Below are 16,628 nucleotides of genomic sequence, written 5' to 3'. Positions count from 1 at the left end.
GAAGCAAATTTTAAAATAAATTTTGTCTGCACACTGTATTGCACTATATTTATACTTTTTAATTGCACTGTTAGATAAGGATGGCCGATATGGCCAAAATTTTCCATCATGATATAGATAATTATAGTTAGTTATATCTCAATATAACAACCCAATATATATATATATCACAATATGGCATGTTTTCTGGTTAATAACAAATAAATGGTCAATATGAAATAATATGATAAAGCTTATTTTTGTATCCTTCATTGTGATTTAAATACTTACAAATACTACTTACAAATATAAATAACTCAGTACTGAAATGACAAGTACTGCTGTGAGGCAATGGTTTTTCGACCCGATATAGAAAATTCAGCGATAGACATTTTTTTTATTGTTTTGATGATATACAGTACTGCGCAAAAGTCTTAGGCAGGTGTGGAAAAAACCCTAGAAGAATTGATGCTGGTTTGAAGGCAAAGGCTGGTCACACCAAATATTGATTCGAATGAGTTAGTTCTACTTCTGTTCACTCACTTTGCATTTTGTAAAATGATATAAATAAACTATTAACATTTCTATTTTTGAAAGCATTCTGATTTCCAGCATTTTTCACACCTGCCTAAGACTTTTGCTCAGTACTGCATATTGTCATGATAAAGGTTTTTTTTTTAAGAATAGAGGCTTTCATAATGCTGTAGAGACTATAAATCCCTTCCAGGCAGATTTGTGAATTTGGGGTGATGATTTTGGGCTATATAAGTAAAACCGAATTGATCATTATCCAGCCATACCTCTGTTAGAAGGTGGAAATATATTTATCCATTATATGAAAAATGTTGCAAGCTGTTACGAGCTCTATTATGTCACAAAAAGTGAACAGATAGGACCTTCTTCAACCAAAGAAAGTTTTAGAATCAGTACAAATAGCAATACTGTTGAATAACAGAATCCTTTAATTAAACTGAATTTTGCAGTTCTATGCCTCATCTTAGCCGAGAACAGAGAAACGTCTGGCAGAGTCGTGCTCAGCAATCCCCCGGCCGAGGCTTCAAATATTTCATGTTGATTACTACCAAAGCTCCGGAGCCCTAAAAATGGTATTTGGGACAGCCCTACTTATTTCTTAATTTTAAGCCTTCAAGTCTTCCGTCTCCTAAGTTGAGTCAGCTCAATAACATTGCAAGTGCTTTGACATTTATTTCTTCTTGTGTTAATATATGTCTTCAAATAAAAATAGATGGCAGCTCGCCAGTGGAAGTCTGGTGAAGCTGAAAGAAAGCATGAAAGAAGCTGGTGTCATAATCATCACAAATAGTTTGCAATTAATTTTATGTAACTTCATTTATCTTCAATGCATTTCAGTTGGAGACAATACTGTATTACAATGTCAAAGCAAATCCTGGCAAAGGATTATAACTTCAAATAGGGCACACAGTGTTCAAGAACATGTCATTCATGTCTTTGCAAGTCATTACCCGACAAAAAAGGCTTCGTGTTCACGCCATGTCTTTAACTGTTTGGCAGTTCATTTAATTTTTTCCTACCATTTACTACTCCTGCAGGGATGATTTTGCAGGAACGCCCTGCTTGATTTTCACACAGATACACCCATTCACAGCTGGGATAGACAGCCTAGTGATAGACAGTGAGCATGAGATGGACAATTAAATGGTTCAGTTGGTTGTTTTGCTGAAGGCCACGAGTTGATGGGAGCTGTTAAGGACAGAGAGAGCATTACTTGTTCACAATTTGGACCTTTATGACGCCCAGGCTATATTCTCCTTGAACAGAGGGATAGAAAAGTAGAATTGAGGTTTTATATTACAGCACTTTAATTCAAATTGTGTGAGAGGTTAACTGTCTGAGATTAGTGGAGCTTTTTAGAAGAGATTGGGACAGGTGCTTCGACATTATAATCAGCCTTTAGATTCACTGCATTAAAGTATTAAGTGACGGTGAAACTGGGTCAGAGTCATAACAAGACATTTAAACCTCATTTGACTTTTGTTTGTGTATATGTGAACATATGTTTGTGTAATTGAGTTTAATGCTCAGCAGTTTCCTCTGTCTAGTTTGAAGTGAGTGGGCGTGTAACGACGGACATGTGTTCCATTCATTAACCTAGGCACCTGCTCGTGTGTGTGTTTGTGTGTGTGCGTATGTTCTCTCCTGCAGTGATGCCAACCTCACAGACGTGCTGTCTGACTCAGAAGAGTGTGATTTGGGCAGTCTGGAGCGTTTGGAGCGCGGCAGCACCGACACTTTGGCCAATGGCTGCCGAGCCGACTGTGAGGCGGCCAAGAGGCTGGCCAAGCGCCTCTATCACCTCGAGGGCTTCAAACGCTGTGATGTGGCCAGACACCTGGGCAAGAAGTAAGCATGCACACACACACACACACACACACACACACACACACACAGTAAAACATGTGCACACATGATGACTGATGGACTGACAAATCACCAGAAACTGAGGAAAACATGTTTATATAGCTACATATGCTCAGTATTAGTGCATGGATGAGGCATAATCTAGACACCTGGTACACATAATCAAACACACACTTTATTCTTTACTCTGAAACAGTAGAACACATTTATATAACACGTTCACACAGTGCCACGTCAATGTGCTGATGCTCTCTTCCCGTCTCTTTGCAGTAATGAGTTCAGCCAGCTGGTGGCATCCGAGTACCTGAGCTTCTTTGATTTCTCCGGCCTGTCGCTGGATCGAGCCCTGAGGTAATGCACAGTCAGCAGTCTGGAACGATGAGTGTGTGATGTAAACGTCCATACACATGCGCGCGTCTATGTGTTCTCCACTTTCCCTCTTCAAAAGACATTAGCTTTGTGCTAATCAAGCTGTCTCGTTGAGTACAGTTAGCCAGTGTAGCTGACAGCTGCAGAGTGCATCACTGCCTCGTACCTGACATGTTGCTGTCTCAAACTGCTGCCTTCAGCCCACGTTAAGAGTTTGGATTCCATACAGTATGTAATCTTCCTCATCAGGTCTTCACACTCGGGCTGTCACATTGAACATTTTCACTACATGATTAACATAGATAAAAGAATTAACAAAACCGATATCTGTTGAAAGTGAATACGCTATTTGTTTACACTCTACAATGTTCAACCTCAAAAGTATGAAAGTTGAGATGCTATATGAAACCTGTTGATTCTGTCATACAGTTAAAAAATCAAGACAAAACAGAACTTTACATTTTTTCAAACTTATTACACACCAGTTCGCCTCCAGGGAATGGTAAATGTGGTGCACTTATATAGCGCTCTTATCCAACGCGCTTTACACTACACACTACGCTCATTCACCCATTCATACTACCAAGGCACACTGGTACCACCTGCCACCATTGGGAATTCATTCACACACCGATGAACGCAGCATCAGGAGCAATTTGGGGTTAAGTATCTTGTTCAAGGATACTTCGACATGTAGCTGCCATGGTCAGGGATCGAACCAGCCACAGCCGCCCTTGAAGAATGTTCCCTAACACCTCCAACCATTTTGTTATAAATGTAATATACACAAAGGTACATTTATCCACTTGTTTTGGTCATGTGACTGCATCCAGACTTTCTGGAAGGGGGTTCTCTCTGTAATCCAGGAGGTCACTGGTAAACAGTTTTTGTTGACTCCTTCTTTCTATCTACTTAATCATGCATGGACACCAAATCTCTGTTGATAAATCTTTTGTTTTAAGCTAAAAAATGTATCTTCCTGCAGTGGACTCCCCAGATCCCTCCAGTCGACATGTGGATATCACAGATTTCTGCTCTTATTCCTCTGGAGTAGTTGACTCATGACATTAATCACAAATCTGACAAGTTCTGGAGGATCTGGGAACCATTGCATTCCTTTTTACAGAAGCTAGAACTCTTCATTTGTCCCTGAAAGATGACGACTGTCTGCCTTTTTAATTTATTTTATGTATGTGCTCTTTGTTAACCTGTCTCCTGTCATCCATTTATTTACTTACCTATTTTATGTATAATAGAAAAATATAGGGCAGCACTCACTGTTAGTTTGGGGTGGGACTAATTTTGTTTTGCTTTGTTGTCTTTTTGTTTATGCTTTTAAAAATGAAAAAACAATAAAAAGAGTATTAAAGAAAAAAAAATCAAGACAACACAATCCTTCATTGGGACAATATATTACAGAACACATGACTGCTAGTCCAAGATTTAAAAGGCAGGAAAGTTTTCTCAGAGTAAATTGTTTGATAATGTTTCCAACAAAAGCTGCATCAGCTGCATTCCTTCACAGTTTCTATTTCCTGCCAGAAGTGATGAAATCCTACATTTTTCAGAGATGCATTGTGGGGAAAGATTTGACCTCCTGTTGACCTCGTGCTGGCATGTGTGTGTGACAGGAACTTTTTAAAGGCTTTTCCACTGATGGGTGAGACTCAGGAGAGAGAGAGGATTCTGGTACATTTCTCCAGACGCTTCTGTCACTGCAACCCACAGACACTCACCTCTGAAGGTCAGAGCTACGAGCATGATGATGCTGATGACAACGACAGTAAGAGGAATATTATAATATACATAACATCTGTACAAAATACCACATCATGAGTAACAAAATGATTTTGCATTACAATTACAGTTTGCCATATTAATCCAAATTAAACAAACAGTCATGACTGCAGCATATTGACTCTGCAGTGTTGAAGTTGGGACACATTAAAATGTGACTGCCACAAATATAAATACTGAATCCATTCAGCACTAGCTGATTATTTAGCATGCAGCTCTGCAGATGTGTGTGTGATTTGTGTCAACATCGAAGTAAAATAGAAGGAGTCTCTGTCTGTTTGTTTGTTTGTTCTTTGATTTTATTGACAAGCGTTCATCCTTGACTTCACGCTTGGCGGTTGTATTGCTGACAACCAAAGGAAGTTCAGTATTGAGCGCAAGCTACTGAGGGCTACAGGACATTTTTATTAGTATTGTGTTATGTATACACTGTGTAGTGTATTGAGAGGGGACCCTTATTACCTTCCTCACCAGTGAACCACATGCTGGGTACAACTCAATGTGTTGCTCGCTACAGTACATTAGGGCTGGGCAATTAACCTAATTTTATTTTTAATTACAATTTTTGGCTTCTAAAGATTATGAAAATGAGCAGAGTTATTGACTAGAATACTGTATGTTGAATATAGTTTACCAAAATGTTGACTATATGCTCAGTTGTTTTAAGTAGGTTGTGTCAGTGCATTACATAGTTGATGTCATTTATTTTGGTTTAATTTATGTAATTTTATTTTTATGTATTGCATATATGTTTAGTAGTTAGGCTGTGGAACAACATTATTTTTTTAATGTTTGTTTAGAATTATATGTTCATTTATATATTATACACTATCTAAATTACAATTTAGTTTTTAAAATGTGTTTTTCAGTTTAATTATATTTGAAGTTCAAGGCAATCCTTGTTATATAGATGTGCTGTAAAGTATTAGGCAGGTGTGAAAGAATGCTGTAAAACAAGAATGATAAAAAAAAATGGAAATGTTAATTTATTAATTAAGAAAAATTGAAATCAAATCTATTTTTGTTGTGACCACCCTTTGCCTTCAAACCAGCACCAATTCTTCTCTGCAATTTTTTCACACCTGCCTAAGATTTTTGGACAGTACTGTATAACTGTGAGCTTAATGTTGAAAAATATAATTGTTATATTATACATTTTTAACATAATCAAACAGTACATTTGAGAACAGGTGAAGAAAGAGAGATTGGACACACCAGAGAGCATTGTAGCAAACTCAAACATTTCAAGCATCAGGGACACAACTATGTAGCGGCAGGTGTATTGCTCAGTCAAGTGTCAAGTTGTTTGAATGAGCAGTTCTGGAGAAAGCTGCAAGCAGCAATATAAGAAGCCAAGCAGTCAACCTGTTCTAAAGAGTCACATTTTGAATGTATGGCACTGCACTAGTAAACTATAAATGGATGCATGGCACTGTATTCACATGAATTTGTATGTGTGTAGAGGAGTGGAATGACATTTATCTGACCTCGGCCTTGTGTATTGTTCTGTTGCAGATGGAGCCCACACATTAACCTGTGCCCTCATGCTGCTCAACACCGATCTACACGGACATGTAAGTGCTGTTTATCTGTTTGACGGCTTCTGCAGGATTCCCTTTCCTCTAATCTTCCTGCACAACAAAGTATAAAGACAGCCCTTTTGTCACATCTTCTTCCCTGTCTATTTCTTTCTGTCTACCGCTTGCTGTCTCTCTATCTATCTGTCTCCTCCACGGCCTACTTTCTGACCTGTTTCTGTCTCTCCTCTCCTCGTGTACTCTCATCTGTTCAGTTCTAAACTGGAGCACTGTGGTCTGGGCAGCACAACACCATCAGTATCTTAGTTCCTGTGCTTTGCTTTTCCTTGACCCTCCTGCTCAACTCGTGTCCCTGCGTGTAGTACTTCTCGTGAATATCCCCCCTCTAACTAATATCCTTTCTCTCTTTTCAATTTCCTTCTCCTCCCTTTCAAATCCTCCCCCTGCTAACCAAATGTGGCCCCCCGGTCCCTCTCCACTCCTGCAGGTGGTAAGTATATTTATAGTGCTAACACTGTCCTCACTGATATCTGTACCTCCCCTTGTCGGCTAACGATAGAATCTAAGTCATGATTTTAAACCTGATGTCACATTGGGCTCATAATAAAGGATGCACACACAGGGATGTAAATATTTTAGTCAATGTTGTGCAGTAACACGAAAAAATATTTGGTTGCTTAAATATTGTTAACAGTTGATTTTTATTCTGCTTGAAATAAAAGTCCATATCGGCATATGCAATACGATATGCAATTGATTAATTTTTGCAAAGGCTCTATATTTTATAACATAAGTTTTGAACAGTTTGCATGAAAATACAAGTTCAGTTCTAAACTGAATCCAGATTAAATGTGGCTGTGGACTACACCACGCTACCTATTTGCAAGATATTATAAATAAATGGAGCATAAAACCTTTTGTGATGCCTGTTACATCCCGTCCTGGGTGTTCTGTACGTTTCCTCGAAAAGAGAGCAGGGCTGTCCCTACTGTAACGTAGTCCCAGCAGTAGAAAATGCTGATAAAGAACCACAAACCAAATCTTTTTTTCCCCTTCCTAATTTTTGTAGCAGCAGAGTGAGTCAGTCAGTTTTATTCCCACATCTGTATCTGTTTAGGTTACTGGCTTTATTCAGACAGAGAGGGCTAGTAACACGCAAACACCTCCCCGTGTTTTCTTTCTGTAATGCTGCATCATCATTAGAGGTTAAAACACTGGGAACTGTGTGGTAAGCTGATATTCCATAAGCTCTGATAGAGATGTTACCCCTCTCCCCACCACGACCAGTAGAACCAGCAGCACAACACTGCCACCCAGTGGATAGTTGCAAAACTGCATCAATGTCAGAGCAGATAAAGACGGATGAAATTATTAGCTGTTGTGGAATTAGAATATTTGTCAGCTTCTGTGGACGCTGAGCAGATCTTAAGATTGATCAGTTTGACTCCACACATATTGAGGGGTTACTACTTATTAATATGGTACACATTGCAACTAATAATATCAACATGAAACTTCCCCAGTTGATTATTTACATAAAGACAGTACTTTTTTGTATTAAAGGTTTTCTGAATTTGTTTTGTTTAGCTATAAAATTTGTGCTTATCTGCATACTTTTCCAAAACAAAAATCTGAATATTGGATAATTCAAGGTTAAAAAATGTTCATAGATTTATTAAAAATATTATTGTTTTAGTGTTTTTATTGAGAAGAATTTGGAATGTGTCTTTTTATTAACACTCCATAAAACAGAAAACAAAATCAATTTTTTCCAGGTTTTAGGACTAAAATGTTCTATAAATGAAAAGGCAATGAATGGTATGTGAACAACCCCTCAGAATATAGATAGGAATGAAACTGTAAAGTTTGGTGTATGCAGGTGCTGCGAAAAGAATAAGTTTAAGAAAACAGCCTTAAAAATATTTATTATAAAATTCAATACATTTTGTAAGACTACAGATAAATATCGTAAAATTATTATTAATTTCCACCTTGAAACTACCCCAGTTGATTACCTACATGAGTACAATTCAGACTTTTTTGTATTACAAATTTTCTGGAATTTTATCTTTCACTATACAAATGAGGCATTATCCAATGCTAACGTTTGGTGAAGTTAAGTGAAATCTACAGACTCAAATAGGCAAAGTGTATTAAAATTAACACGTAAAAGTGTGTTTTGGATGTTTTCTTTCCACTAGTCTGAAAGAAGAAGTCTCTCAAAATTAACCAGTACATGAAAAAATGTTTTTGCCTGTCTTGTCTGGCCTTAAATTAATGTGAAATATTTTAGCAAGGTGAAATTTCATCTAAAACTTTGACTGATTGTTTTGTCTCTGTCTGTCTGTTTGTTCACCTCTCTTCAGAACATTGGGAAGAAGATGTCTTGCCAGCAGTTTATCAGTAATCTAGACGGCCTCAACAACGGCAAAGACTTTCCCAAAGACTTATTAAAGGTACAGGTCTCCTCCTGAGAAAGAACAGCCACAGCAAATTATTTTTATTCATCTATACCTCAGAATTAAAGCATGTCTCTGCATTCTAACCCTTTGTTGTTTACATCTTCTCTCTTTAATTGCCCTGCCCACACAGGTCTTGTATAACTCCATCAAGAATGAGAAGCTTGAGTGGGCAGTGTGAGTATGCATTCTGTGTTCATCAAGGAAAAGTATTTGGGCTATGCCAGTAAGTACACTTGAATATGTTCTGCTCAGGATTTTTATTTGAATGGGTATTTGTGTGTGCAGTGAGGAGGAGGAGCTGAGGAAGAGTCTGTCAGAGCTCGTGGAGGAGCAGTGTGAGGGCGGGAGTAAGCGTGTTGCCAGGGTAACGGACGGCAGTAACCCTTTCATCGCCATCCCCATCCTCTTAAACGCCGTCACCTACAAACATGGAGTGCTGACCCGCAAGAGCCACGCTGACATGGACGGCAAACGCAGTGAGTGATTGACACAAAGACGCAGTTTAACTGTTTACAATGTTATTGTAAGAAAATCTGACAGGAAAGTTTTGTATTTCTTCGCTGTTCTCTCTCCCAGCCCCGAGGGGTCGGCGCGGTTGGAAGAAGTTCTATGCGGTCCTGAAGGGGATGATCTTGTATCTCCAGAAGGTACCGCATCTCCTCCTCTGCTCTGTTACCATAGTAACACACATCCACCACCGCTGTCATTGCGGTGGTGGATGCTGCTAGCTGTTCTGCTGTGTGTGTGTGTGTGTATGTGTGTGTGTGTTGGAGAGGGAGTGAGATAGATGGAGCATTAAGAGAGGAAATGAGGCATGGCTGCTCTGCTGCGTGTTTGTCTCCCCCTGCTGATGGAAAGGCTCAACTAACCACATAGAAATGCTCAACTTAAATGAACTGAATGAGCTATTTCTGTCACAGGCACTGTCATATTTCCGCTATGTTTTAACGTGATTATGTGGTAGGTATTTTTAAAAAGAGTTGCTAATTTTAAGGTTTATTTGTTTAATGTATTTTAAGCATCTTTATACTGCAGATACTCACCATGTATATGCTTCTAAATAGACAAAATGACTATTTTATTAAATTAATATTTTCCCCCTTACTTACCCAGGATGAGTACAAGCCTGACGCTGACATTTCAGAGGTGGACCTGAAGAACGCAGTGCGGATCCACCACGCTTTAGCCACTCGTGCCACAGACTACAGCAAAAGAGCCAACGTACTGAAGCTGAAAACCTCCGACTGGAGAGTCTTTCTGCTGCACGCACCGTAAGTTACCCATGTCTAACTGAGATGTTTTCATGGCAAAAAATGAAGCCTCAAAAGTACAGGAAATAAGACAATTACTATTTGTAGCAATGGCCTGAACCGGATGTACTAATGTAGAAAAAGAATGGATGGTAATAATGAGGAACTAAATTAGGGGTATTCAACTATTTTCAGGGGGCCATGTTTTCAGAAAGCTAAGGTATGTATACCTGACACAAAGAGCTAGTTTCAGTTTTCTGGACACCTGCTAGCTTCAAACCTGCGACAACAGCGGCATGCAAAGTAGGGCTTTTGTCATTAATAATGCATGTTGTTATTGGCTTTTACTTATAGCACAGGAGTGCTCTGTTACTTTAATGGACTTATTGTGGCAAAATATCCGTCATTCCCATGATTTGTTTTTCATCAGGTTTTTACCTTTTTTTAATCAACAGAACTGAACGTCAGGCCGGATGTAGTGCCTCTCTCATAATGAATTTATAAAATACTTTTATAGTGCAAATTGTAGCTAAAAAGGCTCTAGCTAAAATTATGTGAATTTGTGATACCTGAATCCGCTCACAATTTAATTCCCTCACAGTTGTTGTTTTTTCAAGTCAAGTCAAGCCACTTTATGTATATAAAACATTTAGAAAATACAAGAGTTGACCTAAAGTGCTTTTCAGTCAAGGCAGTTGGGCTAGGTTCTGCCTCAATACAGGCAAACATGATCAAAACAATAAAAGGTGCAAAAAAAAACAATAATACATAATTTAATACAATACAGTAAAGATAGAGAGAATACTAAACGTTGAAACATTTAGGGCTGCAATGTTAAAATAATAGTTGAACCTAGTGAGAGATGATGACATTATTTCAATTACATTTCTGTGAATTTGAGCAATTCTCTGTTTCCTGTCAGTTTCTGCAGCCAGTTGAATGTATCAGGCTTTTTCTTGGAAGAGAACCTTTGTTGATGTATACAACAAAAGAAACATCCATCAAGTAATTTTCATTCTGTGCACTCACCTGCTCTCCGGCCCTTCAGCAACCCCTCACTCTCCTCTCTCTCTCTGTCTCTTTCCAGGAGTGAGGAGGAGATGATGTCTTGGATCTTCCGGATAAACCTGGTGGCAGCGCTGTTCTCTGCTCCGGCCTTCCCTGCCGCCATCGGCTCCATGAAGAAATTCTGCCGGCCCATCCTGCCGTCTTCCTCCACCAGACTGAAACAGGTACACACACTCACACAGAGGATGCACCAGAGCTGCTCTCACACTCTGCAGGCTTATATTATATAATATGTTATATAAATACGTAGTTCTGATAGGTATTTTTCATTGTGCATAATAAACAGTTTATGACAGCAGCAAGCACAATCCCTCTGCATTAAAAGTCTCGACACAGTGTAGGGCGTTTTTACATATTCTATTTGTGTCTGCTTTCCTCTGATTGGCTGTTTTGGGGGTCTTCTGGTTTTTTGGTGCGGGCTCTCATTGGTGCAGGAGGAGCAGCTGCTGAGTCACGAGAGCAAGCTGAAGCAGATGAGCCTGGAGCTGGAGGAGCACCGGAAAAACTCGCCCTCAGCCGACCCCAAAAGCCGCGAGTGGGAGGAGTACCGGCTCAAAGAGCACTACCTCACGTACGAGGTACAGTCTTCTGGACAGCCTCGGTTAATTTGTCTGCTTTTTTATGTCTCGTTTTTATAGGTTTTATGTTTTGTTTTTCTCCCCAAGTTAAAGGGCAGCCAAGAGACCCAAACAGATGACAGATGGCCCATGTCACTTGTTAGGTGTTTTTTTCATATCCATTCTTTTTTCAGATTTTTTCAAATTAAATAATATGACATGTGATAACACAAGTAAGTAACATACTTACATATGCAGCGGAGAGACTTAATAGACAGACATTAATACATAAAGCAGTTATGATGATGTGATGATATGAAAACTGTATGTATATGTTTTTAAAGTACAGTCATGGAAAAAATGATTAGACCGCCCTTGTTTTCTTCAGTTTCTTGTTCATTTTAATGCCTGGTACAACTAAAGGTACATTTGTTTGGATAAATATAAAGATAACAACAAAACTAGCTGATAAGAGTTTAATTTAAGAGCTGATATCTAGACATTTTCCATGGTTTTCTTGATAATGATTTTGGTGATTATCAACAACAAAAAATGAACAAGGAATTGAAGAAAAAGGGTGGTCTAATAATTTTGTTCCATCACTGTATATTATTTTTAATTTTATATATTTTTTATTAGTAGAAAGGAAGATGTTCAGCTAGCACATATGAAGTGTCTTTTTAACTCAAACAGTCATCTTCTTTTTATTTATTTTTTTTAAACTCTTAGTCATTGTATTACAGCCTCAGTCCATTTAAATATTAAAGACAATCTGTATAATATAGGATATATTTCCAAGTTAGCATAAAAAGACAGCTGTGAGGTGAATGTTTGATCAGGGTTTAGTGTCTCGTTTCACCTTCTTTTGGTCTCACGTCCTCTCTCGTTCTCCCCTCTCTCTGAGCAGAAGACACGGTATGAGACGTACATCAGCCTCCTGCAGGCTAAAATCCGCGCAGAGACGGACGACCTTGAAAAGATCGAGGCGAGCGTGATGGGTGGCCTGATCATGGAGGGTGGGCTGGCCGGCCGCGAGTGTCACCTCCGCAAGACGCAGTCCTCCCCGTCCATCAGTCAGGCTCACAGCGGGCTGAACGGGAGGGCTGCCCCGGGACAGAGGAGCTGAGGGAAGACAGGAGGACCAGGACAACATCACCCCCCCAAGCCAAACTAGCTTAATCCCCCAACGTCTTACTGGGTTTTTCTGTTAGTATTTTGTGTTTCGGGTTCCTCCGTTCCTGCTGGAGAAACGACTGTCATCGTCCTTAGAATTTATCAGCCCTGGTGATAAGTTTCTGTCCTTGAGCAATAGATGAAGAAAAGCCCAACAAGTGACCCTGCCAAACCTCAGTCCCTTGAACTCTTATTATTGCACATTCAAATGATCATAACTGTGATCACTATTTATGACAACATCATCAGTATTATTTTGAAATGAAACTCAAAGCGATGCAGAGGTCTTTAGCTGAAATGTGTTTTTAGTTATGAGCAGAGCTTTGACTCATTTATAATGTGTTCATTTAAGGCCAGAGAGAGAACAAAGAAGGAGAGACAGACTGCCTTTGTCCTCTCTGTCCTGCCCTCATCCTGCGCTCCAGGATTCAGATGGAGACGGTACTACTGTAGCATTTTGGCCTTTGTTCCACTCATGTTTACACACCCGGCCGCTCACAGGCGTGTGTATGGACCTGCAGCGTGGGTGGAGTGGGGCAAGTGAAGATACCACATATCTGTCCCAGAGTTACAAGAAACTCTTAAAGGAACTTCTCAGAAGGATCAAGTCCCTGCCATGTATAGCATATTTATTTATTTATTTAATTCTCCTAACCTTTATTCGCCCCAGGAAGGGTTTTACACTGAGCATGCTCGCTCTTTTTCAGCAATTTCCGTATTGACATTCATACAGTTACATACATCTGTGAGTGTAAAGGAGCTGGCGAGTGGTTTTAACTGTTCACTAAGCTGCTCCGCCAGAGGAACTGGAGGTTGAGTGCCTTACTCAAGGGCACCTTGACACTAGATGTTGAGGGATTTAGAGAGTGTTAGTCAGTCACTTGTCAGAGGGATCACAAGTCTGTTTATGTGATTTTTAAGCTGCCACTACCCCAAATACTGACATGTAGTCAATTATTCTGTTTGTGTTTCCAACAAGTTAAATCTGAAGTGAAGTGGAATTAGGGTATGTGACTGAATGAAAGCACTGTGCCATGTTCTGTTTTATCCTACAAACCACTCTCCTTATATCACAACAGAGTGATAATAAGCTGATGTTTATCAGTATATGTTTGGTTTGTGAAGATGGAAGTGAAGGGCAGAACAGGAAAGTGTGGGTGGGAGGCAGCTGGTGTATGCGTGTGTGCATTGGCTTACTCTTTTTAAAGTGGTTCCAGTTGAGATGTTGGAGCTGTAGGCAACAGGAAGAAGTACATTTAGCAGGGTCATGTTTTTCTATGAAGACTTTATTGAGCATGTTTTGTGAGAAACAATCCCATGGCCTTCTGCTGAATAAGACTGACATCACAATCGGGCCTGGAGCTCTCAAAAGCATCTTCAGCACAAAGGCAGACATCGTTCTTTTGACAGAATATGTAACTTTACTTGTTGAAGCGAAGGTTGTCCTGAAGGCGAAGATACATTTTATGAGTCTTTTCTAAATAGTTTTCGCTCCTGTGTATGATTTTAGAACAGGTGAAAAAAAGCTCGTAAATTCCTTACTTTTAGAAAAAAAGACTGACTATTATTTTTGTCTGGACCTTCTTCTTTTTGTATTTGTTGTTGTAATACTCATTTTGGCCACAAGAGGCTGAAGAGCACCACTATAGAACTAAAATCTTTTATGCTTCCTCCGTTTAATTTCTCTATGCACAGTACACACAAGGTACAAATATTGTGTGTTTGCAAGTTTTGTAACATTACTGTTGTGAAGGCTTTCTTTCATTGGTTAAACTTCCAACTCAAAAGTGGAGAAGTGTGCCCGTTTCCATGACTTTAGCTATGCAGTCCATTTCACCTAGCTCGTAGCTGTCGGTTAATGTCAGTACACCTTACCCTAACGGCAGGTTTTTAGTCTAAAGAAAAACAAGGCAGAAATTTTACATCACTTTAAGATATATAGTATATGTAAGTTGTGTTTATAGTGCATGGAGCAATAAAAAAATAACCTGAAGAAAACATGAATGTGTTTAATCGTATTGAGACCATTAGGTAGTGCACTAGTTCAGCCTCTTGGGTCTGAAATAATATAATAATAACAAACTTGAAGCGGCAACCTCCAGAGCTGAAAAATGCAAACGCCAAAGTGCCATAAGCTGTAGTTCCTTCACCAGCCACTAGAGGCTGCCACCAAAAGTGAGTCAATCCTCATAGACCCCCATATTAAAATGCCCGATTTCACAGCAGAAATAAACATGTTAACAGCTGGGCACAAAAAAAAGGTTTTGGTCTCAATAGCAAATGTCCTCCTTCATTACTGTGAGGGGTATGATTTTTATTAAAACATTTTTTTTTTTTTACAGCTGACCCATTTAGATTATAATAAGGCTTAAAGTTATGTATAATTAAGGGCATGGCCGCTTTGGGTGACAGGCTGTTGCCCTCACAGGTGGCCCGCTGCTGCATTCAGCCCGCCTCAGCGATCCCCTGCTCCACCTCTTCGGCCCTTTTTCGGACTAGCCGGGAGTTTGGAGGAGTCCAAGCATTGTTGAGATTTCACTTCTGCGCTTCAGAAGCCTATGGGGGAAGTCACCAACACTATGAACATATTTTAATAAGAAAATTAGAAGAATGACCCAGACAACAACAAAAAACCCTGGCAAAACTTTTTTTCAACTGTTCTCACAATTTTAAAAAATAATACTAAATTAGAAAGATATTATCCTGGGAAAACCGTTTTTTGACCTGTTCTAAACACACGAGGAAAACAATTTAGATCAAATTTAGAAAATGCATCACCAGAATTGTTTTTCTCACTAGCCTCTCAGAGCTTCCATACAGATATCATTTTGCAAAAAATCTACCTTTACCTCTTAAAACAGAGCATCTTACCAATCTAAGTTCTGACTGATAACATGTGACATGGACCTATCATTGCTTGCTTGGCCTCATATTGGACATTTGCTAGTACTGCTGTGTTCTTCCTAACAGCTGAAGATGTTTTTGGGAAAGCAGGGTCTTGCCTGTTTAGGACAGAGTTCAGCTGATTGGACAGTGTAGCAGCAGGACTGCTCCAGCTCAATGTGCTAAAGTCAAGAAACCTGTCAGCATACTGGAACGGAGAGGGGACCAGCAGCAAAACAACTCCACCAGCAGAGTAGCCATCAAAACATCCCCCACGTGGGGGAGGAGGAGGAGGAGAAAAGACTTGTTTTCTAAGAAGAAGAGGCTGGTTTGATTTTCTAGGTAAGACCGTCTCTACCAGCCAAGAACAGAGAAAACAGACATCCAGCACATGTTTTTCCTAATAGAAGAACACAACATATTAAGCCCGTTTCTCATGGAAGAAGTACTCGTGTAATGTTGTGGGGATGTGGTGGTACCGCTGTTTGTGAGCACCTTAATTGATCCCAGCCCACCCAAACACACACCCTTTCTCTTTCTACGTAATTTGCTTATGACACAACTGTAGATCAGTGAGCTTAGTGCCCCCTCACTCAGCCCCAGTGTGGCACAGAAGCATGAGCTGTGGTTATGATATCTTTGGCTCGGGACACAGCGCTTCTGTTGCTTCGTATATCATATTAATAGTGACTGATAGGATCTGAGGCTCCTTCTGGGACTTGGCTGGAAACCTGGAATCACAGCTGGAATCCTGGAAGCAGATCCTTGTACAGACCAAAATGCTGAAGCGGAGCTGAGTTTTCAGAGAGGAAATACCATTTTATAAAGCTGTATTGTTAGGATAATAACTGCTTTCTTACAGGGAGACTTCCCCTTATAGTCACTTTGGCTGTTGTGCTAACCATTGTTTCCCAATGTTCTAGGGTAGGCCTGTGCTGTAATATAGGATTGTGACAAAAATATTTGTTGATTGTTATGTTTTATTTAAAAAAAAAAGACAACTTCGGCACTTTGATGTCAGCATTGGATCTGTCTTTTTGTTTGTTTTGTTTGTATATCTGAACTGTTTTTTGACAGGATGCTTATACTATGTAAAGGACATATTTACTGAATATTTAGTCTGTGCTTCATAAAGTAAGCTTTTATACAGAT

At 39.5% G+C, this 16,628-nt stretch overlaps 1 protein-coding gene across 2 annotated transcripts in view; it reads left to right on the top strand.

The window, feature by feature from the left end:
• Nucleotides 1-16,628, top strand: part of psd2 (pleckstrin and Sec7 domain containing 2) — a 42,083-nt gene extending 25,455 nt beyond the window's left edge. Inside the window, exons 4-15 of one of the 2 annotated variants that reach the window (XM_059345973.1) lie at nucleotides 2,164-2,361; nucleotides 2,650-2,730; nucleotides 4,380-4,531; nucleotides 6,061-6,119; nucleotides 8,450-8,539; nucleotides 8,676-8,719; nucleotides 8,831-9,021; nucleotides 9,122-9,192; nucleotides 9,659-9,816; nucleotides 10,883-11,027; nucleotides 11,298-11,441; nucleotides 12,328-16,628. In XM_059345973.1, the coding sequence (XP_059201956.1) occupies nucleotides 2,164-2,361; nucleotides 2,650-2,730; nucleotides 4,380-4,531; nucleotides 6,061-6,119; nucleotides 8,450-8,539; nucleotides 8,676-8,719; nucleotides 8,831-9,021; nucleotides 9,122-9,192; nucleotides 9,659-9,816; nucleotides 10,883-11,027; nucleotides 11,298-11,441; nucleotides 12,328-12,546 (1,552 nt within the window). In that variant the 3' untranslated portion in view covers nucleotides 12,547-16,628. Of the gene's footprint in view, nucleotides 1-2,163; nucleotides 2,362-2,649; nucleotides 2,731-4,379; nucleotides 4,532-6,060; nucleotides 6,122-8,448; nucleotides 8,540-8,675; nucleotides 8,720-8,830; nucleotides 9,022-9,121; nucleotides 9,193-9,658; nucleotides 9,817-10,882; nucleotides 11,028-11,297; nucleotides 11,781-12,327 lie in introns of those variants that run through there. The other variant, XM_059345974.1, reaches the window with a different exon arrangement.

This window comes from Centropristis striata, chromosome 12, assembly GCF_030273125.1.
Source record: "Centropristis striata isolate RG_2023a ecotype Rhode Island chromosome 12, C.striata_1.0, whole genome shotgun sequence".
NCBI classification, from domain to species: domain Eukaryota; kingdom Metazoa; phylum Chordata; class Actinopteri; order Perciformes; family Serranidae; genus Centropristis; species Centropristis striata.
Note: the sequence above shows the minus strand (reverse complement) of the source record. Positions and strands in the feature narration are given on the sequence as shown.